The sequence below is a fragment of the Hippocampus zosterae genome, chromosome 13 (assembly GCF_025434085.1).
Source record: "Hippocampus zosterae strain Florida chromosome 13, ASM2543408v3, whole genome shotgun sequence".
Taxonomy (NCBI): Eukaryota; Metazoa; Chordata; class Actinopteri; order Syngnathiformes; family Syngnathidae; genus Hippocampus; species Hippocampus zosterae.
In genome coordinates, this window is record NC_067463.1 from 23,104,321 (window position 1) to 23,126,546 (window position 22,226).

The 22,226-nt window shown below is 53.6% G+C and overlaps 4 protein-coding genes across 6 annotated transcripts; 3 read left to right on the plus strand and 1 right to left on the minus strand.

The window, feature by feature from the left end:
* Window positions 1–418: 418 nt before the first annotated feature.
* taf5l (TAF5-like RNA polymerase II, p300/CBP-associated factor (PCAF)-associated factor) lies at window positions 419–5,657 on the plus strand. The gene is made up of 6 exons (XM_052084033.1): window positions 419–582; window positions 1,510–1,654; window positions 2,416–2,520; window positions 2,616–2,962; window positions 3,182–3,583; window positions 3,938–5,657. Exons 2-6 carry the CDS (start codon window positions 1,513–1,515, stop codon window positions 4,760–4,762), a joined length of 1,821 nt encoding a protein of 606 aa, XP_051939993.1. The 5' UTR covers window positions 419–582; window positions 1,510–1,512; the 3' UTR covers window positions 4,763–5,657.
* Window positions 5,658–6,242: 585 nt separating this feature from the next.
* On the plus strand, window positions 6,243–12,955 carry capn9 (calpain 9). 3 transcript variants are annotated; one of them, XM_052084022.1, is made up of 19 exons: window positions 6,244–6,600; window positions 7,415–7,484; window positions 7,808–7,926; window positions 8,201–8,334; window positions 8,413–8,581; window positions 8,836–9,005; window positions 9,268–9,345; window positions 9,462–9,622; window positions 9,794–9,951; window positions 10,418–10,626; window positions 10,732–10,768; window positions 10,830–10,910; window positions 11,003–11,060; window positions 11,216–11,280; window positions 11,390–11,458; window positions 11,687–11,765; window positions 11,983–12,099; window positions 12,209–12,327; window positions 12,602–12,955. In XM_052084022.1, the coding sequence occupies exons 1-19, from the start codon at window positions 6,403–6,405 to the stop codon at window positions 12,704–12,706; spliced, it is 2,196 nt and encodes a 731-aa protein (XP_051939982.1). In that variant the 5' UTR covers window positions 6,244–6,402; the 3' UTR covers window positions 12,707–12,955. The 3 variants fall into 3 exon arrangements, 2 of the variants coding, with proteins under 2 accessions (XP_051939982.1, XP_051939983.1); XM_052084023.1 differs by having other exon boundaries at window positions 6,251–6,600; window positions 12,209–12,267; window positions 12,680–12,955; XR_007966073.1 differs by lacking the exons at window positions 11,687–11,765; window positions 11,983–12,099; window positions 12,209–12,327; window positions 12,602–12,955 and having other exon boundaries at window positions 6,243–6,600; window positions 11,003–11,153; window positions 11,188–11,280; window positions 11,390–11,453.
* A 762-nt stretch (window positions 12,956–13,717) lies between these two features.
* Window positions 13,718–18,260, plus strand: ltv1 (LTV1 ribosome biogenesis factor). Its single transcript, XM_052083467.1, has 11 exons — window positions 13,718–13,916; window positions 14,401–14,532; window positions 14,633–14,836; window positions 15,489–15,576; window positions 15,721–15,838; window positions 15,908–16,118; window positions 16,355–16,482; window positions 16,579–16,712; window positions 17,313–17,365; window positions 17,533–17,733; window positions 17,874–18,260. The coding sequence occupies exons 1-11, from the start codon at window positions 13,914–13,916 to the stop codon at window positions 17,985–17,987; spliced, it is 1,386 nt and encodes a 461-aa protein (XP_051939427.1). The 5' UTR covers window positions 13,718–13,913; the 3' UTR covers window positions 17,988–18,260.
* Window positions 18,261–18,392: 132 nt separating this feature from the next.
* ifngr1 (interferon gamma receptor 1) lies at window positions 18,393–22,121 on the minus strand. The gene is made up of 4 exons (XM_052083466.1): window positions 21,825–22,121; window positions 19,970–20,287; window positions 19,455–19,612; window positions 18,393–19,206 (listed from the first exon to the last, which is right to left on the minus strand). The coding sequence occupies exons 1-4, from the start codon at window positions 21,892–21,894 to the stop codon at window positions 18,592–18,594; spliced, it is 1,161 nt and encodes a 386-aa protein (XP_051939426.1). The 5' UTR covers window positions 21,895–22,121; the 3' UTR covers window positions 18,393–18,591.
* Between the last annotated feature and the right edge of the window lie 105 nt (window positions 22,122–22,226).

Sequence of the window (22,226 nt, forward strand, 5' to 3'; positions counted from 1 at the left end):
GCATGAACCTGCTCATGTTGATGCAGGGACGAGGCAAGGGGACCAGGGGGACCAAATCCGCAGAATGGGATGAACAAGGGCCACTGATATGACTTTATGTGAGCCAGATTTGGGCGAGAAGATTTGAAAAGTCATTTAAAAAGTACTGTACTTGTTATATTTAGGATGGCGGTAAATGAGCGGCGAGTGTCAACGATCATTTCAATGATTTTGAGGCGAAGGATCAAGTGTTAAAATGCATTCAATGGCTTGCTTGAACTACAATCATCCGGGCGGGTTTTACGATTGGCAACGTAAAATGGCCGCCGGTGGCTTGATACAATCTGGCCAGCAAGGGTTTGGTCACCATGTCCAGACAAGTTGCGCTTCACACTCCAGTCCAAGGGGGTCAGTAGTGAGTCTTAAAAGTTTGGTGCACACCTGCGCTGAACAACAAAGGAGCAGGAACGTCAGTGTGATGGAGGCTGAGCCGGAGGCGCGACGACTCGATGGAGCACAAGAGAAACTCGTCATGTTTGTTCGACTGAGCCCGACCGGAGTGGAACCAGCCGGGGATCGTTGAGGGAACCGGAGGGGGATGCAGTGAGTTGAAGCCGGTGACCGGTGCATTTCAAAAGCCCGCTAAACGTCGGAGCCCATTGGCGGAGGAAAGAAGTTAGCCGTTAGCTCCTCGACCTCACACACACTAAAACGGAAAGCCGGGAATAACGACCTTCGGGAGTTGTTACACTACAAATCTAAAAATAGATGAAGATTGATTTAACGTCGTTTGTAGTTGAGAACATGGTTTGAATTAGCCTTGGGTGTGGCGGAAAATAATTAAACATGCGGTGGGTCCAACCTAAATGCGCGTGCGGGTTCGACTCGTTTACATGCCATTTGGCTGGAGCAAAGACAAATCTACAGGAGACTAAATGATGCGTTTAGGGATTGGCAAGTTGGCCTTTGTTACCCAGACGTTTTCTCGAGGGGAGGACTGGCAACTATAAATTGTGTTTTCGAAATTTTGAAAAAGGTGTGATGAAAAACGAGCTCACAGGTTCTACACGAGCCATCGTTAGCGACGAATACAGTAATCTCTCGTTTATCGCGGTTAATGGGGACCAAAACAACCCGCGATAAACGAAAATGCGAGAAGTAGCGAGCCCCCTTCCTCCCCGCCCGTGGGTACATGTACTCGTGTATGAGTATAAAAAATATTTATATGGCCAAATATAATGGTACACAATGCTTGTAGAAGTCAATTTTGTAGTAATTAACATTACTTAACGCTGTATACTATTAGATTTATACATGTATAAGTTAGGTTAGTGTATGAATAACAAAATACATTCAACATATACTGTACATGTAGGACTGTCACTTACTTGAAACCCCCGAGACTGACAGAAAAGTTTCTGGACGAGAATATGCGCTAGACCGTCGCCGATCGCCCTGATCCGGTCTGCCAATTTGCGTCTTCATGCCGACGCATCGGTGATCCTGAGTGCGAGGATGTTTTGCCGGCAGGTTATGAAGCGCGTCCGCACGGAGCAGATTCAGTACGCCGTGACTCAGTACCTCAAGCGCAGGCAGTATGTGGATGTGGCCGACGGCTCCCTGAAAGCCATCAAACTCTTCCAGACGGCTGAGGAGATGGCTGCCAGCCTCACCGGTAAGATAAAAAATATATAATAATAACAATACGGTAATACGCGATACATAGATGGATGACATCCATCTCATATTCTCATATTGGGAAGAATTGTAAACTTTGCTCATCTGACCTTACTTTTAAAGTCAAATTATGAATTTAAAAAATATGTTCGTTTTTTTTCAAATGTATTATTTATTTATTGTTACACATGTCATGATACATCTGCCTCAAGTCACCTTTCTGAAACACGGGATGCGGTTGTCCAATCGAGGCGACACATGGACTGCAGGTCCAAATAAGACCCTCTAGGTGGTGCTATAACATCCCTCAATTATTAGTTTCCAGCAGGGAAGGGCAAGCTATTTTTTTTTTCATAAAGGAAGGAGATCTATAGAAGAAATGATTTTATTCTCTCACTAAGATTTCATCTTTCAAAAAACAAGTAGTTGAAACAAAATCCATAAATACTCCATAGATGTAGATTTGGATTTATGGACATGGGTATTTATATCATGCTCAAACCCATAAAACCCAACTGAAGCGAAGGAATATCGAAAAAAATAAAAAGTATCAAATCTGTTCTGAAATCCTCATTAAAACTGATTTGGAAAAAAAAACGACACAAAAATGAAGTCATGTGAAAAATGCAAACCGAATTTCACCCTGCGGCGGAAACGTCAAAGCGTAGCTCCTGCCAGTATCTACGACTGTAACTTTGGAGGTCTTTTCCATGAACGTTGCCACTTCCTGTGTGTGTGTGTCCTTGTGCGTGCGCGCAGTCCAGAGCGAGTCGGGGTGCGCCAACGTGGTGTCGGCGGCGCCCTGCCAGTCTGACCCGCAGCAATACGAGTCGCAGTACGCCAGGCTGCGCTGCTTCCTGTCAGGTAGGACCAAGGTTTCGCCTGGCCGCGCCGGCGTCGTCACTCATTTTAGCCTGGACACGGGAGTCGAACTCGGGGTCATTTGTCTGGCGCTCCAGAAGCCGACATCTTGTGGGCCAAGGAAGTGAGCGCGCTCCTCTACCCGCTCTTCGTCCACCTCCACCTGGACATGGTGCGCTGCGGCCTCAAGTCGGCGGCGGACGGCTTTTACGCGCGCTTCCACGCCGCCTTCCTGCAGGACGCCGACCAGCGGGCCACCGTGGAGCAGCTGCGCCACGTCCTGGGCGCCGCCGAGGCGGCGGCCAGCCCCCGCCTCGCCGCCTTCCTGGAGCACAAGTACGTGGTGCGCCTCAGCGAGGGCGCCCACGGCTACCTGCTGCGCTACCTGCAGAGCGACGACAACGGCGCCGTCTGCAGGGTCCTCGCCGCGCACCTGCAGCTGGAGGTGAGCCCCCAAAGCCCCTTTGTTCATCACCGCTCGAACAATGTTACATTTGACACCCTTTGCACACCCTTTAGTAGTATAGAAGTGTGCGTGCATGCGCATAAACGGGTACGTCCCCCCTTTTATTTTGAAAGAATTCAGTCCCGGCTCTCTCTTTTTTTCCATTCTTTGTCGTAGATTTGATATCGGTCGCAATTTACGCCCACCCGCTTTCCGTAGGTGAGCGGCTCCAAACGAAGCGACTACCAGCTTTATGGGGCGGCGTCGGGGACGGCCCCGTCGGCCGGCGCCCCCAACTTCACCTGGGCGAGAGCGGACGGCGGCGAGGCGGCGGCGGCGGGCGAGCAGCAGAAGCAGGCGTCCCTGGAGGCGCTGCGCGACTGCATCCAGAAAGTGCGCGAGGGCCCGCCCTCGCTCACCACCGTGTGCTTCTACGCCTTCCGCCACACGGAGCAGCTGCTCAACACCGCCGAGGTGTCGCCCGACAGCCGCCTGCTGGCCGCCGGCTTCGACAACTCCGCCGTCAAGCTGTGGAGCCTGCGCGCCCGCAAGCTCAAGGCCAAGCCGCACGTCGGCGACGTGTCGCGGGTGCGCCTGGCCTGCGACGTCCTGGAGGAGGACGTGAGTGCTTCATGAATCAATTGGGCCAAGGACAAAAAGAGAAGACAACTTTTGTGTTTGGCAATTATTTGTTTGCCGTGAGTGAAGGAATCGTTGAGGAGGGTCGAGGTTTTTTATTTATTTATTTTTTTCTTCAGGAAGATTTCCTTTCAACTGCTGATTTGATGATTTCCAAAAAGCCATCAGTTCTGTCAAATAGTTTGTTTTGACAGATGAACCGATCATTTTATGGACGCTAATTATTTAGTGGAATGACATGAAAAGAATCGCAGTTGTTTCTTTCACTTTGGAGGAATTTATCTCATACTCCCACCCTTTTTTTTTTTCAATTGCCCTCCCCCCCGCCTCCCCCAGATGGACGAGGAGGACGCCTCGGGCAGCGAGGTCAAGACGCTGCGCGGCCACAGCGGGCCCGTGTTCCGGACGGCCTTCCTGACGGACAGCTCGGGCCTGCTGTCCTGCTCGGAGGACGCCAGCGTGCGCTACTGGGACCTGGGCAGCTTCACCAACACGGCGCTGTACCAGGGCCACGCCTACCCGGTGTGGGACGTGGACGTGAGCCCGTGCAGCCTCTACTTTGCCAGCGGCTCGCGGGACCGCAGCGCCCGCCTCTGGACCTTCTCGCGCACGTACCCGCTGCGCGTCTACGCCGGCCACCTGGCCGACGTGGACTGCGTGCGCTTCCACCCCAACTCCAACTACCTGGCCACCGGCTCCAGCGACAAGACGGTGCGGCTGTGGAGCGCCCAGCAGGGGGCCTCGGTGCGCCTCTTCACCGGCCACCGCGGGCCCGTGCTGGCGCTGGCCTTCTCGCCCGACGGCAAGTACTTGGCCTCGGGCGGCGAGGACCAGCGCGTCAAGCTGTGGGACCTGGCCTCGGGGGCGCTCCTCAAGGACCTGCGGGGCCACTCGGACGCCGTCACCGGACTCTCCTTCAGCCCCGACAGCGGCCTGGTGGCGTCCTCGTCCGCCGACAACACCGTGCGAATGTGGGATGTGCGCGGCGCGCCCTCGGCGGGTGGCGGCGGCAGTGCCGCCGCCGCCTCCGCGCCTGCCGACGGCGCCTCCGCCGAGCTGGTGGGCTGCTACGCCGGCGACGCCAGCAACGTGCTCAGCGTGCAGTTCATGGCCTGCAACCTGCTGCTGGTGACGGCCGGCGCGAGGGAGGGAGAAAAGTGAAGCCCGGAGGGGCCCCCCCCTAGCCCCCTCTCGGCTCCCTTCGGGTGAGCACATCGTCGCCGGCGGGGCTGAGCCCTCGCTTGACGCATTTGCGGACGCTTGTGCCGACGAGGGGCCAAATGATGACTGCGACATGCCGGCCAAGCGACTTTCCCTTGGCCTTGGCTGTCTGTTCACCGTGCGCCATCTTGGCTTGGCGGAATAGCAAAGAAGCAGATTCCCACGTTCGTCCATCTCAGGCGGCTGCCATTTTGCAAGACTTCCGTTTTTTTATACTGCTGTCAGGCGATTAAAAAAAATGTGTGCGATCAATTAATTGGGGTCTGTAATTAATTGATCGAATGAATTTCATTTGAATCCCATCCAAGAAGGACTGAGAAAACCTCTATTTTCATTTTACATTTTTGACACTATTGAGGCAGCTCAACAGATACAAGAAAAATGTGCCATTAGAAAGCATTTGATTGCTTTTCGGCAGACTCGGACAGATTCCGTCCTAGCCGTTTACTTTCTGTTGTGTTTGAGACTCGTTAAAGTCCGACCTGCAACCTTTAGTTTCGACCGCGAAGCAAGGGGAATATCAGCGTTGTTTGTTTTTGTAAATCTCCAGAATTAAAAAATTGAGAAAAAAATCAAGCGATTAAAATATCGGTGGGCGCGATTAAAATTTTGAATTCACTAAAATGCTTGTTATTAATTAATCGCAATGAACGCGCCACTTGACACCTCTAGTTTTTCAATCCCAACTTTTTCATTAATTCGTTGGTTTGTCGTCCCCACTTCAGTTACTCAGTGATTTATTTCTTTTTTCTTTCGTCGCCTCTCGCGGCCTTGAATTAAAGTCAATCATGTGACGAAAGCCGCGATTCCGCCTCGTGATTGTCGGTGCGCCATCCTGGTCAGCAACAGGGGCGACTTTTAATAGCTTGTGGCGGGGGACCAATGAGGTTTCCGGCGCACGGCGGACTTTGACGTGAAGCCACTGTATGCATGCATGCATGCTGCCCCCCTCAAGACTCCTCCTGCTCTCCTTTTAAATGTCTTTTTTCGGGGGGGGGGGGTTATTGTGCATTCACCTAATACACCATAACTAGAAATACAAACTAGTAATGACATGTCACTGAATAAAAAGGAAACTGATGCAGCCATTTTGATGCTGATTGACATCAGATGGCTGAGCTCCATCACCGGGTATCGGCATCGGAGCCAGCCCCATTCCGAGGGGTCGGCAACACTTTTTTTTGAAGAATGTGACATGATCCCCCTCGCCAGATGTTGGCGGTTGGACACGATACCGCACACATTTCATGATATCTGTCTCGCAAGTCCCAAGTGATTTTTTTTCTTCTCAATGAAATGAGTGACAAGAAAATGGTAATGACAGGAAGCGGCCGCGATTGGCACCGAAGCAGCAAGTTCCTGTCGCGGAGCGTCGTTAACACTTGCTGTCTTTGTGCTCTTTGGCCTCCACATTCCAGAGCGCAGAATGCGGCGGGGCGAGGCCCGAGAGACCAAACCCGTTTGCCGGATGGGCGTGGAGAGGTTGACCCAACAGGAGCGTCGCGCGGCGCAGGTGACAAACGGCCCCGCCGCCGCCGCCGCGTCTCACTCCCCCGCCGTCTCGTCCAGCCGCCAGCATCATGCCCCTCGGGTCCGCCCCGGCGGGGGGCCGCCGCCACGCCATCGACACGCAGATGGACGGCCGCTCCTTCGGCCAGCTGCGTCAGGAATGCCTGCAGAGGCGCGTCCTGTTCGAGGACCCCGACTTCCCCGCCGAGGACTCGTCGCTCTTCTTCAGCCAGGCCGTTCCCGTCCGGCTGGAGTGGAAGCGGCCCCCGGTAATGTCGTCGCGCTTTCTCCTCGGCTGCCGCTTCACCTGGACAATCTTCCAACCACTTTTCTCCACATTGTCGCTTCTATTCTTCTCTTTTCTTTCTTACCGCAATTTTGTATTTTTTTTTCTTCTTCCCGCGACCGCTATCTTTATTGTTATTTTTCGCCACTTTGGGTTCAGCATTCGCTTCGGTGGTATCTGGCGCCATCTAGCGTTGTGAAAGGGTATGATGTCTAGACCCCGAAGAGAAGACGACCCCCACTTTCTTATTTCGATGCCAAAAACAACGTCTTGTATTTGTGTTGCGCGCGATGCGTCGGATATGAAGTCACGCATGAAAGACGTTTTGGTTTCTGCGCGTTTGCGCGCGGAGGGATTTGCTCCACCGGCGTTTTGATCCATGCGTCCGGCTGAGGGGTGCGCGTTGTTTGTCATCTGACCTATCAAAAGACGCGGCACGTGCGCGCGCGTCTTTTGCGACAGGACCTGTCAGTGTTCCTGAACAAAGCGCAATGTTTTATTTTTATTTTTTTGCTTGGCAAAGGAGAGGCTCGGCGCTTCTTCCGAGTGCTGCGATTGGCTCAGGGCCGCGTTCCGCCCCCGCCGACTTTACTACGCGCTGTCCGCACGCACACACACCCCACCTAGAAATGTGTAGTCTGTGTGTGTGTTTTTGGATTGATAAGCTCGGAATGTGAACATACCTGCCCTCGCTGACATGCCGCTCAACCTGTTCTCGTCGTTCTCCTCCACATTCCCCTCATTCTTTTGTCGTCCCTCCACCCCCCCCCTGCCCATCACTCATTTTGTCTCCTCAGGAGCTGTGCGCCAACCCCAAGTTCATCGTGGGCGACGCCACTCGGACGGACATCTGCCAGGGACAGCTGGGTACGTACGCAGCCACCGGTGGCGGCTCAAGTACTGCGGACAGGTACTTGGGGCAAGAAATCCCAAAACGACTCAAATTCTGGAGCAAGTCTGAAAAAGACGTTTCAAAACGTCTTTGGGAGTGAAGGAGTTGACTCAATTTAAAACGACCGCTAACTCAAACCCCCCGAGAGTACCGCCTGGTGCCCCCAGGGCGTGGGCGTGGCAAATGGGAGGCGTTGGAGCTTCTTCTTGCCCCCCGCGAGCCGTCATCGACTCATCGACGTGGGAAATTGCCCCTGGTGCGTTTTACCCACAATGCCCCCACGTGCGCTTCTCCGCAGGCGACTGCTGGCTGCTCGCCGCCATCGCATCCTTGACTCTGAAGAAGGACGCTCTGGCCCGGGTGGTCCCCCACGACCAGGACTTTGATCAGCGCTACGCCGGCATCTTCCACTTCCAGGTCTGCGTATCCACGGAGAAATATTTCGGACGTAAATCGACCGTTCCACGATGCCGCAAAACCAGCCGAGTGCAAGAAAACAAAATTCAACTCACATTATTGAAAGGTTGCAATTGCTGGTGTCAAAGCGGCGGCCCGGTGCCCACATCTGGCACGCCGCGGCGTTTGATTTGTCCCGCAGAAGCGAACGATCGACTCCGTTTTTCTTGCAATTGCAAATCGTCTCCGTGCGCATTGTTCCTCTTTTGGAAGCGGTCCGCTTTTTCCGTGTCAGTTTTGGCAGCACAACAAGTGGCTGGACGTGGTGGTGGACGACCGTCTGCCGTCGGTGCGCGGCCAGCTCATCCTGCTTCACTCGGCCTCCAACAACGAGTTCTGGAGCGCCCTGCTGGAGAAAGCCTACGCCAAGTAAGCGCCGCGAAAGGCCCCGCCTGCCAAGCGAGCGAGCGAGCCAATCATTTGCCGCGTTCGTCCGTCCGTCCGCAGGCTGCACGGCAGCTACGAGTCTCTGAAGGGCGGCAGCACCATGGAGGCCATGGAGGACTTTACGGGCGGCGTGGGCGAGATCCACGACACCAAAAAATCCAACGCCAAACTCTTTGGCATCATGAAGAAGGCGCTGGACCGAGGATCCATGATGGGATGCTCCATCGACGTAAGCGTCTCGAACTCAATCGAACCCTTTGACGTCAGTTAAGGCACGGTCCCCGCCCCCCAATGACGTCTAAAGGCGTCGGTCACCTTTTTCATGGGGGGAGGGTGCACGAGAGCCTGATGCAACTTCTCACTGAAGCACGCTTGACTGTAATGTGAAAATAATAAAAAAAAATAGAATGGCCACCAGGTGGCAGTGGTGCAAAAGTAAATGCCTGACGTGTTGACGATTGTGTCGCACTCTTTGGGTTGCAGATCAGCAGCTCGGCCGAGTCGGAGGCCAAGACCAGCAGCGGCCTAGTCAAAGGTCACGCCTACTCCATCACCGGCCTGCAGGAGGTCAATTGCCGAGGTCAAAAGGTCAAGTTGGTGCGCGTGAGGAACCCCTGGGGTCAGGTGGAGTGGAACGGACCCTGGAGCGACGGGTAGGGCCGGTTTTTATCTACCCCGACGTTCGGGGCCACTTCCTTTTGGTCCATTTTTTCATTGTCATTGACCGGTCTTGTTTTTGTTTGTTTTTATGTACGTGTCCTGTCATTGACTGATAAAAGGCCATTTTTCGGGAGGGTGGGGGGCGGCGGGGCGTAATAAATCCGCTCATGTTGGCCGGTGACCGGTGTCCGTTTTTGGGTGGATCCGTGCTTTGTCATTGGCTGGCGACCACTCCTTTTGTTGTTTTGCCGGCAGTTCCCGCGAGTGGGACTACGTGGACCAAGCGGAGAAAAGGCGAATTCTGCAGCACGCCTCCGAAGACGGCGAATTCTGGTCGGTCTTTTTCACTACGCTTGTTCTTCCCGAAACGGGAGAATCCCAAATGGATCGGTTTAGTTTCCGAGTTGTCGGCTTGCGTTTGACGAATCTCTTTCTTTGCGCGCGCTCAGGATGGCGTTTGAGGACTTTCGCTCCAACTTCGACAAGGTGGAGATCTGCAACATGACGCCGGACGCGCTGAGCGACGACACCAAGCGTCACTGGGAGGCGCAATTGTTTGAGGGCCAGTGGATCCGCGGCTCCACCGCCGGCGGCTGCAGGAACTTCATCGGTGAGCCGCCGCAAAGCCCGCAAATACGAAAGGGGGCCGCGCGCCGTCCGACTCCAGACTACCGGTCTACCTCACCAAACGAGCGCTTTCGATCTAATGGTCCAAACTGTCACTGGATCGAAAATGCCCTCCTTCTTTTCTGACACTTGCGACCGTTGGCCTGTTGGGCAGACACCTTCTGGACCAACCCGCAGTTCAAGCTGGAGCTGGCGGACGCCGACGACGAGGACGACGTGTGCAGCGTGGTCATCGCGCTGATGCAGAAGAACCGACGGCAGCTGAGGAAGGAGGGCATGGACCTGGAGACCATCGGATTTGCCGTCTACGAGGTCTGACCCGGGGGGGGGGGGCTTTGTGAATACACAACAAAAGAATAAATAACAAAACACTTCTGAGACAGTCCGCTCTCTTACATTTTACTGACATCTGATCGTTCTGTTGGCGCTCCACTCAAGGAAATGCCATGGAGGTGGAGGGGCTATCCAATTAATTTTGTTATTTTCTGTTTTGATGAATTATTTTCCATTTTCAGAGTTTCCTTGAAGTAATCGTTAATTTACGTTTTTTCGCAGGCGCTCATGAACGCCTCTCGAGTCGGAAGGAGCGTCGCTCCATCTAGTGGATGCTTTGTAGATTGCACCTTATAATCCAGTGCCTCTCCAATATATGAAAAATCGGCCGTTCATCGAAGCTGCGCCTCATAATCCAGCGCGCCTTTTAGTGCGGTCCAGCGGACGCAGTTGAAGACGAGCGATGGGTTTTTGGCTTGTTGACCAGAGCGCCTTTGTCGTCCAGGCTCCCAACGGCGCCGAGCAGCAGGGCAAAGATTTCTTCCGCACGCACGCGTCCAAAGCTCGCAGCAAGACCTACATCAACCTGCGCGAGGTGTCGGAGCGCTTCACGCTGCCGCCCGGCCGCTACCTGCTGGTGCCCACCACCTTCCAGCCGCACCGCGAGGCCGACTTCCTGGTGCGCATCTTCTCCGAGAAGAAGGTGGCCGCCCTGTGAGTGTCCTTCGTGGAGCCTTTTTTTTGGTTGTTTTGAATCCCACCCTGACTCATCTGAATCCAAATGGGTATCGAGAGCGTTTGTTTGCGTTTTGTCGTCAGGGAGATGGGCAGCGACGTGGACGCCGACCTGCCTGAGGTGAGCGAGCGCACCTTGCGGGCGTCAATCGCCGCGTTTGATCGTCCCGCTCGCCCCGCAGCCCCCTCCGCCCAGCGCCCCCGAGGACGAGACGGACGAGGAGAAAGGTCTGAGGAGACTCTTTGACCAGCTGGCCGGATCTGTGAGTCTCCCGGTACCCGCGTGTGCGTCGACCGTCTCAAAAACGTCTGCGCCGTTGCGCTGTGTTTTGTTTTTTTGTTTTTTTGCGCGCAGGACCGGGCCATCTCCGTCAGGGAACTGCAGCAGCTGCTCAACGGCGTCCTCAGCAGCCGTACGTGCGCGCGGCCGCTCGCGTTAGCCAAAGGACGGCTCCGCGCGCGTGCGCGCTAGCCCGGCTAGCGCATTGTCGGCGGGTTATGATTTGGTCGGGGCTCGAACGCGAGCCGCACCAGTCCGAGCGTCCCCAAGCTGTCTTTGCGTCCTCAGGAAAGGAGATCCAGTTTGACGGGCTGAGCCTCCACACGTGCCACAGCATCATGAACCTGATGGACGTATCCTTCCCTTCTCTTTTTTTTGGGGGGGGGGGGCGGGGGGGGTCCGAAGGAGTGAGCGGGACGCAGGCGGTGCCGGTTGCTCCTTTCCTTTAACTCGGAGCGGCAGGCGGACAACACGGGCAAGATGGAGTTCCAGGAGTTCAAGGTCTTCTGGGAGAAGATGAAGAAGTGGATCGTACGTGAGAGCCGGCCCACGCCGGCTGCTGACCTTTCTCCCGGGCTCTTGCTTGCCATTCCGCTTCTTCTTGCCGGCCTTTTTCTGGCCCTGCTGCGATTCTTCTCTTGGTTCTCCTTCTTCTTGGTCTCCGTTTGGTTCCGTTTGCGTCGCCGGGCTCATCTGCTTCTTCTTCTCTTTGTGCTCCTTTTGGTTCTTTTCTTCTTCTTCTTCTGTGTCGTTTTGCAGATGCTCTTCCTGTCTTTTGACACGGACCGCTCGGGCAAGATGTCCTCCTACGAGCTCCGCAGTGCCCTCAAAGCCGCAGGTGAGAGCCCGGCTCACCGCCGCGCCCTGCAAGGGGATGCGCTTTCTTCACAGCTATGTTTCAAACGTAAATGTAGCAAAAGCCGTATCTTTGGACTTGAGCTGGAGCGGACTTTTTTTTTTTCAAAAAGATTTGGGGGGGGTTTAGTTCCACCGCCTCTATCTTGGGTCCTCCAATGGCCGTTGTGTGTGTGTGTGTGTGTGTGTGTGTCGCACAGGCATGCAGCTGAATAATCAGTTGCTGCAGCTCCTCGGCCTGCGCTTTGCCGATGAGAAGTACGGCATCGACTTTGACGACTATCTCACCTGCATCGTCCGCCTGGAGAACATGTTCCGTACGTCCCGCGGCCGCAAGCCGCAAGCCGCAAGCGTCATCGCGCTGTCAGCGGGATGACGGGCAACCATTCATGGTTTTTGCTTTCTCCCCCCCCCCCCCTTCTTCAGGGGTTTTCCAGGCTATGGATGATCACAAAAAGGGCCGCATTCGAATGAACATGTTGCAGGTAAGCTGGCGCAACCCCCCCCCCCCCATATTGTTGCAGATTTTCACTCTTCACGGGGGGGTGTGGAATGTCAAGTCAAGAGTATTTCTGGAGCGCTTTCAAACATCCAAAGTGCTGTACATGGAGCAGTTGAACCTGCACAATAAACGGGAAGACAAATCGGTCATAAAGGCGGTAGAAAGCACCAAACAGTAAAATCAAGAACAAATCAAAGTCATGCTGAGTCCAATGCCAAAGAATACACGCGAGTTTTGAGGAGGGCTTTCTTGCTCAGTGGCAGTCATCCGCAGAGCAGTGGAAGGGAATACCTTAAGATGGAACCCAATGGGAGCAGATGCAGCTTGTATCAAGGTTTCCATTTGTTTGGCTCCTCTGTTTTTCATTCGACTTGCTCTTTGCTTCCCTCTGTAAGTTCCTGGTCTTGTCCATGAACGTGTGAGAAGATGCCGTGAGCAAAGCCAGCAGAAGAACAAACGTCCCCTTCTCGTCAAAGTCAGACATATTAATATGCGTTCCTTCTTTTTGTGTTGTAAGCCGCCTTGCGGTCTGTCCGCCGATGGGCAGAAATGGCGCAAATAATGTGAGATCTTGGTTGGAGGGCTAAAAATTTGCTATTGATTGGTACTTTTTGATTTCCTGTCTGTCGCCACAATCAACCGATAAATTGTGAATAAAGCTGTGAAACTTTGTTTTTGTGGCTTGTCTTTTTTTTTAACAGTTCCAAGTGCGACACGTCGATGTTTTTAATCACTCATACTAAACAAAATCATCGAAATATCTTATGCCATTAGTCAGTGACGCCAAAGTGAAGCTCTGTCAGGCCCATGTAGGTCTTGTCGATTCCAATAGGTGCCACAAGATGGTGGAAAAGTACGGCAAGAAATCCCTCCGTTTACAGAGTTCCTTGGCACTGGGATGCCACAAGTTCTACTTTATTACTTTAGTGTTTTGGCCTGTGCACACAGTGAGAGAAACGACGGGTCAAATCAATTGGCGAATCGGTGAATCTGCGCGGATGCATGGCAACTTTGCTGTGAAAGCCATACATTGCATACATAATCCACCAGATACAGTAATCCATTGTTTGCCGGTCATCCGAAATGGCCACAATGAAAGAAAGGAAAATGGCTCCAGTTTGAAATACTTTTCTGTCCCGTCTCAACAGAGCCAAACTGTCCAATAAAAAATAATAATAACGTTCCGACTCTTTTTGTTTTGGTATCAGAACGTGGTTTTAAGTGGTTGTCAATAAAGTTGACGGGGGGGAAAAAAGCTGACCGTACCAATCCCGACATTATATAAAGACGGTAGAAAATTGAGCACACTTACGAGATTAATTTTCTTAGTCCCTCTTAATGTTGAAAACGGATCATTATTTAGAGGATATCAAGCCTATAATAGTCGCATTATCGATCTCGAACGGAAAGTTTAGTTTGTGACCACCCCTTATGTTGGTCGCGTAATGTTTCCGTCCGCCGTCGACGGCAGCATGGCGGCGTTCCGACTCAACGTGACCCAACATCTCGGATCAATGTTGTCGTTTTAACTCTTCGTGACGTTAAATTTGAGAGGGAGCAAAATACTGCAGCGCAGCGTCTACTTTGACGACCTCAGCGGAAGCCCACCCCGAGAAAAGCAAGAAGGAAATGGTGGGCAAACACATTTGCCCCAGTCTTTGCCGACTAGCTACCAAGCTAGCCTCGATGCTCGCTGGCGCTACTGCTAATCAACTTGCTTACTTTCAAGATCTTTCTTCCACAAAGTCTTATTGTTCGCAAGAGTGTCGGTTTTTTTTCGTTGACGAATACAGTGTTCACTTGTTCCAGGACATTGAACGAATTATACGTTTTTAAAAGAATGTAAAAATAATTGTAAAGTGTCCTCGGGTGTCTTGAAAGGCGCTTATAAATTCATTCATTTTCGAACCGCTTTATCCTCACTAGGGTCGCGAGGGGAGGGGGGGGGGCTTGTAATAGGAAGTTAAACGATCAGCCACCGCTCACATAACGAATGAGCTTATTTGGAGATCATGTGGGTCACTGTTGAGGGGAGAAATGACTCTTATGACTCTCAAAGCAGCACTGTGAGATGTTTGACGAGCGGGACGCTCTCCTCGCGTGCGTTTTCTGACAGCCTCACCGGAAGAAGAAGTCCTTCATTGAGAAGAAGAAGGCGGTGACCTTCCACCTGGTGCACAGGAGCCAAAGGGACCCCCTGGCGGCAGATGAGAAAGCGCCCCAGCACGTCCTGCTGCCCGCCGCCAAGGTGCGCCCATTGGCCGGGCTTTACCCCAAAGACGGCCGATGACGACGGCGTTCGCGTGCTTGTGTGGATCACGAACCTGGACGTTTGTGTCCGGCGGCAGGCGGACGCAGAGAAGCGGCGGGAGGAGCAGAGGAATTTCGGCGTCTTCTTCGACGACGACTACGATTACCTGCAGCACCTGAAGGAAGCTTCCGGAGGCACGGAGCTTCTGGCCGCCCGACCCTCGCCGCCGCGCCTTTGCGCCGATGATGATGATGCTCGGGATGGTGAGCAGGACGCTGACCAGAAGGAGCGCTCGCTACCCGTAAGTTCATCGACTGTCACCGCCGCCATGATCTCATGGTTGTTCGTCTGTGTGTGCCCTGCGATTGGCTGGCAACCGATTGGCTGGCTGTCCCCCGCCCACTGCCCGAAGACGGCTGGGATAGGCTCCGGTGAATTTGAATTTGATTTGATTAATTGACTATTTTAGAGAGAAAAAATGTAAATCCCCTTTATTTTAGTTGTAGTAACTGGTAATTGAAAACCAAGAATCAAATATTTATTGGATCATTTGGTCAAAATCAAATCTGTATTTTTCATTGACTTTATTGACAGTAAAAAAATAAAAGTAGTTACTTGTCATTCACTCCATTAGGAGTAATTGAATACAATATATTTTGGGATGCTTTGGCATTTTGAAATCTTTTCTTTTTCTTTATTTTCCTTCCATCCGCAGCCTTCAGCTCATCTTTGAATGATTTGAGAATTCAACGTAGCGCAAGCCATTTAAATGCACCCGTTTGTCGAAAGGGGGAAAAAAATGGAAAATTTGGCTCAGAGCAGACTCTGAAATGTGATGGCTTGCTGCAAAAAGACAGCTTGCCAAATGTTTTCAGAGACAAGATGGCCGTAGAATTTTCATTGCCAAATCATGCGTCCGTTTGCTTTGCGGGTCCTGCGGTGACTCTTTGCAGGCGGCGAGCATCCGGCTGCCGTCGTCGGTGTTCGCCTCCGACTTCGAGGAGGACGTGGGCCTCCTCAACAAAGCCGCTCCCGTCTCAGGTGAGCTCCCCGCGTGGGCGGCGCCCTTGCCGCGAGCGCCAAAAGTCCTGCCCAACACCCCCCATTCCCCCCCCCCCCCCCCCCCCACCCATTCTGCTCCATTTCAAAGAGTAAGAAAATGTTGCCAACTTGTGACCGTGTCAGGGCCGCGGCTGGACATGGACCCCGACATCGTGGCCGCCCTGGACGAGGACTTTGACTTTGACGACCCCGACAACGCGCTGGAGGACGACTTCATGGCCAAAGCCAACGGCGACGGCCGGTGAGTCCCGACCGCCGCCCGTCGCTCTTTCCGAAAGGTTGGACTCCAACCTCCGGCTGTTGCTGACAGAGGAGACGAGGACGCGGACGGGGACTCGTGGGAGGACATGGACGATGACGATGACGGGGGCGACGAGGCCTTTTCGGACGAGGAGGGCAGCGCTCGGGAGTTCTCGTTTGACGACGAGGAGACGGGGACTCGCTTCACCGACTACTCCATGACGTCGTCGGTGATGCGGAGGAACGAGCAGCTCACCCTGCTGGACGACCGCTTTGAGAAGGTGCGCGCGCCGCTTTGCCTGTTTTGCATTTTCCAGGACGGGCGGGGGGGGGGGGGGGGGGCAATCGGGCGAGCTGCGTTTCACTCATGTGGGGACTCTTGCACCCTCCCCCATGAAAAAAACGGGATTGACGCCTTTCGACGTCATCGGGAGGCAGGAACCAAGCGCTAATTGACGCTTTTAGACGTCAACGGGTTCGAAAAGAACGGCCCATTGAGCGCGAATGCCCGTTTCAGTTCTACGAGCAGTTTGACGAGGATGAGATCGGCGCCCTGGACAACGCCGAGCTGGAAGGCTACCTGGCGCCCGACAGCGCCCGCCTGGAGGAGGTCATCAAGGACTACTTTGCCCAGAAAGCCAAAGAGTGCGTGGGTGGGGCCGCCGCTGGCGTTGTTGTGGCCGCACTGGCGCCGGCGCCGCTCCTCATGGCACGCTCGCTATGATGCCCTTTGCGCTTCAGGGCTCTGAGGCCAGACGACTTGGGCCCAAAACAACTTCCCGTCCTACAAGAGGAGAGCGAGGACGAGGACGAGGAGATGGAAATGGTGGTCGTCGGAGCTCCGGAGGACAAGTGGGACTGCGAGAGCATCATCAGTGAGTACCACCTGGCGCCTTTCACCAAGGGGAAGAAAAAAAGAAGAAAAATTGCAGAAAAAGAAGCGGCAGCAGCGGCAGCACTTTTTTTGTCCCATTCAAATATCCAAACACCTCCAGGCAACGATCACGACCTTTGTTAAAAAAAAAATCGATGCGATTATTAGTCAAAAGCCAATGCTTGCAACAAAACCGAGAAATATCAGGTGGCGGGGGGAGTTGAATCAAAAATCTTTGGCAGAATCAAAATCCTATGGCAGAAATATTTCATGAAGAAGCTCCCACAATTGTTGGGACATGACAAGAGAGAGAAATGACAAAAGTGCACCCAAAATAAAATGCAAATACAACTAAAAACCGATGACATTCTTGACTTGGCAGCAGACAGAACAATATCTGGGGGGCCGAGGGGGGGGCACTTGCGAGCAGGCGCCTTTCACTTTCATTCATTTGCTCCTGTTTGAAATCAAAAATCCCACGTTAGCCGTTCAATGTGTCCCCCCCCCCCAAAAAAAAACAAGTGTTTTTAAAAAGAAAAATTGTATTTATTATTTTTCTTTTTTTTTTGGCGTCACTCATCCGGCTGTTGTCGTCCTGCAGGCACCTACTCCAACATCTACAACAGACCCAAAGTCATCCCTCACCCCGCAAAGGTAGCGAGCGCCGTCACAGACGCCCGCACAACCGCAACCACGTGTGCCAGGGGGGGGGCTCTGTGTCGCATGTTCCTCAAGAAGAAAAAAAATAGGACCTTGACAAAAGTCGTCGCCATCTTTTCCGCCCCAACGCGCTTTGACCCCGCCGTGTGGCCCCCCTCTAGGCGAAGCCGATCCGCGTGTCCGCCAGGACGGGGGTCCCCCTGGACGTCCTCCCCGCCAAAGGTCCCGGCGCCAGGCAGCTGGAGCGGATAGGCAGGATCGATGGCGCCGACCTGCCGCGCGCCGCCGACCTGCCGCGCCGCAAAGACGAGAGCAAGGAGCAGAGGAAGGCCCGCAAGAACGCCGTCAAGGAGGAGCGCAAGGTCCACGCTAACGCACTCGCACCCCCCCCATCCCCAAAAAGGCCGTTTGTCTGGGGAAATTTGGGTTGAAAAAGCGAAAAGCGTGGATCCATTTTTAAGGATGAAAGCACGCTGGCTGATCTTGACGTTTGCGTTTGCAGGAGCGACGCCTGGAGAAGAAGGCCAACAAGGCGGCGTTCAAGGAGGAGAAGGCGCGCCAGGAGAAGAACATGCTCAACCTCAGGAACAACCTCACGGGACTCAAACTCTCGTAGAGCACGCAAGACTCTTTGCCCCCCCCCCACCCGAGTCTGTTGCAAAGTGACAGCCGCCATGGATGTCTGGCATCTCCCCATTTTTTTCCTACGCGCAACCAGTTTTTCATGTTGGGCCATCGCCGCGGCAACGTCACGCCGCATTCCCAGAAGGGGCGAGGCGCAGGTGATTCACACGTTGGACGCGCGGCCACGCACGCCGAAAAGTCTCGCTGCCTTTTCGGCGGAGTGGGCGGGCCGAGGCCAAAGTCCAAGCAACGGGCACCGCGTCCGTCACTCGCTTCTCAAGGGGGAAAGGGAGCCTCCCCCCCCCCACATGGATTTCGATTTCTCATGACGTCATGACTTCATTTATTGGAAATCATCCAAATGCTTCTTTGAAAGAAAAAAAAAACAACCCTTCCATCGCGTCAAAGTCAACTTTATTCACCCAAATGCAAAGCTTGTTAAAAGTTCCAAGAAATGATTTCATCTTGCTGGCGGCTGCGTTTATGTGCATCGCAAATGAGGCACTTTTCTGAACGGCGGTTGGCAGAAAAAGAAGGAAAAAAAAAATCATCATGCGCAGAGGAAAAGGCATGAAAAAGTTGCCCCTCCTTTTTTGCTACCTTTCCTTGTAGCCCCAAGCCTCGTCTCCATTGCCCATCTGCACCCCCACAGTCACGTGGACGCGGTCGTAATTGGAGTCCCAGCCCGCCTCCTCCTCCTCCTCTTCGGGCTCTTCGGGCTCTTCGGGTTCCTGCTCGCCTTCCGCTTCCTCCAGCACGACGGGAAGACTTTCCACTTCCGTGCAAACGCCCGAAGAGTCGTCGTCTCCCGGGAAGATGAGCGGCACCCGCGGCTTGAGGCCGGGGGCCCCGCTGTCCGCCGCGCAGCAGGAGCCCACCCGAGCTTTGGGGCCGGCCGGGGGAACGAACAACCATTCGGGCGGGGCGGCCTTGCCGGGCTTCACGGCCCGGGCCACCTTCCGCGCCGCCGCGACCGCGCAGACCAGCAGCAGCAGCAGCGCCGCCGAGACGCCCAGCGGCAGCGCCAGCGACGGCCCGCGCTGGGACCGCGGCGGCGCGCAAACGAGCGGCGACGGCCTCAAGGCCAGCGAGCGGCCCACCGAGTCGCGCACCAGGCCCGTCAGCGTGACGCACTCGGCCGAACCCGGCGGGAAGGACACGTCCGTCCGGCACACGTTCTGCTCCTTGGCGCAGGAAGCCCGCGCCTCCCCCTGCAAGGAGCCGTGGGTACGGGACACGATATTACATCAACGCATATTAGCCAGATTAAAATCTCATCAATATTTCCACAAATGGCCCATTTTTGCCAATTGACACATGAACGTAGAACACTAAAAAGAATTCATACACCCCCCCCAATTTGTTTGTTTTTCCTGTTTACGCGTGAGCACATAAGACATCCCCCCCCCCCCCCCCCCCCCCAAAAAATAGCGGCCAAATCAGCCAAATGTGTTCTTACGGCGTCGGAGTTAACGATGAACTGAAGAGAGACGGCGGCCCGCCGCGTGGCGCGGCTAAGTCGCGGGTGGTGGCGCAGCGGGTTGCGGAAGATGACGGCGGCGCTCCCGTCGTCTGCGTCGCTTGCCTTCACATCCACGTGAGGAAAGTCCAACTTGCCTAAGCCGTGGGGAAGGGGGGGGGCATTAAAAAGCCATCAAGACCCGAGGAATCCCAAGAACCCCACACCCCCAAAAAGTAAACTAAGGTAAATATTTTTTTTCCAACAACGATCGCAGTTTGACAATCGGCGCTGTTGTTGTTTTGGTCTCGCGAGACGAGATTGGCCAAAAGCAGACGACTGCCAAATTGCGTCACGTGAAAACAAGTGTCGCCAAAGTTTCTTGCGGAGATATCGCAGAGGAAGCGGCTAAAGTTGGATCGGTTCTTGCCTGCCCGAATTCTTAACCTTTTTGCAGCATTTGCTGAGAAGAACTAAAGCTCCGATCAATGTCTATTCTTTTTGGCGCCACTCACACATGACGTCGGCCATCTTGACGCTGTTGTACGTGAAGGTGACGGAGGCGTTGTCGGACGAGCGATTGGCGCCCGCCGCGGCCGCCACGCTGACCCAGTGCACGTCCATGACGCTCTCCAGCGACTCCCACACCCAGGCGCTCAGGTTCCCGGAGTGGCGGCGCCGGGTCTCGTCCCGCAGGGGGCGGCGGCGCCCCGAGTCGCCCACGTAGACCAGGAAGTGCACGTCGGCGTCCTCTTGGTACTGCCAGCTGGCCGCGGCCGCGCCGTCGTCGCACGTCACCGTCAGGTTGGTGGGCGGCGCCAAAGGCGGGGGGGCTGAAAAACGAGCAAGACGCGAGCCGGTTAAGCGTCGGCTATCCTCGGGCATCGCTGACCGCACGGCTTTTGTCTCAACGAAGCGCCTCAATTCACCGGAGCGCCTTGGCCCCACCGTAGCGGCAAAGCACGACGTGAGTGTCTCCACTCATTCAGTAACGGCCAATTCTAGACCGGGTCTGAAAAGACGTTTCAAAGCGTCTTTGGGAGTCAATGAGTTAATTCAACTTGACTCGCTTTCATGGTTCAAAAGCCCCACTTTGGAAAACACGAAACTTTCCGCTTCGCTTCCGCAAAGATGCCATCAAAGCACTACTTTTGTCCCCGTGACGCGCTCGTCGCTCACGTGTGCCGGACGGTCTATTGGAGGTGGAGCGAGGTGCGCACCGAGGTGTTCATCCTTGCACTTTGAGCACAATAAAAGTTGAATTCAGTCTACCCTTTGTGTGCTTGTGCCGGCTAGAAAGCTCCGAGTTGAAAATCAACTCGCGGGACAAAACGTTGGGTCTCGTGTGCGTCAAGAATATGCGACGTGGTGGATTTTCAACAGGAAATCGCTTGTCCTTATTTCATTTTCATACTCGGGTTTGATGACAAATTGACCGCTGACATCCACAACCTTGATTTCACACAACCGTGAAATGAGTACAACAATAGACACGCGAGTTGAATAGGTTGGCAAATTGTCAGTTCACTCATAAGATTTACAACATATTCCGGGTGAACGGTTATTTTGCTCACGGATAGCACGATGTAGTGTGCCGTGCAACAACGTGCAATCAAATTCATTGAGGATCACTCACGGCGAGGCCCAAAACTATTCATATGGTCCACAAACGGGATCTGCCGCATCTCACATTCTAAATCAATAAATACACTGTATGTGTGTGTGTGTGTGTGTGTGTGACTCGCTCGCTGTGTTCAAAAGGAACTTCGAAAGCAAAGTATTCATCAAACATAAATCAGGTTGAGTCGCTCAAACTTTAAGGACGTAGTCTGATGAAAATGGGTTGTAGGAATATGTTTACCTTGATATGTTGAGTGACTTTTTCTGTGGTTGGGATATGCTACAACAGTAATTTATTATCGTTTCAATAAAAACACGCTTTAAAACATACTGTACAAAGATCAAGTGCCCCCCCCCCGTCCCACTTCCTCCTGAGGCGTTTTTCAACATGCGCACTGCGCTTAACCATGACGATTTATGTTATGTGTTTTTAAAAGCCAATATTATAAATATAAACCATCTCAACGGTTCTTTAACTTTTAAAAAAATATGTTTAAAAACGAATATCTCGAATTTAGGGAAGATGAACGCAACCAATTCATATTTTGCCCACACCTCTCGTCGCGTTCTGACGGTACGTCGCGCACTCGGCCGCGCGCGCCGCGAGATCTAGCAACAAACTTCGCCAAACAGAACCTTTGCGGTGAGGAACTGGTCCGTTCCGGAAGCGCGTGAAACATGAAGAAAAAAAAGAAAAGAACCCTTCGCTAAAAAAAAAAAAGAGAGAGAGAAGGGAAAAGAAGGACCGACCGGCAGGCTGCCGCGACACCGCGGATTCCAACAGCATCAGGAGGGCCATGAACGCAACTCCAGCGGGCATCGCAGCGGCGCGGTCGCTCAATCCAAAATCGGAGCGCCCGCCGGCGCCCTCATGACAAAACAAAACCGGCGGGACGTCACAAGTTTGACCCCAAGCGGTGAAAAAGGCAGCAATCCGCACTGTTCTTTTTATTTTATTTTTTGGCTTCCAGATCTGGCGATCGCTCCCCTTCGCTACCTCACTCTGCCAGTTTGTCGGAATTCACTCGGCTTTACCTGCCCGCTGCCGGAAATACCTGTATGACGTCACATTCACTGTCAAATTAAAACCAGCTCGTGGGAAAAATGCGGTACGGTACATTCACATTGCACGTTTTGTTCATTTTACATAAA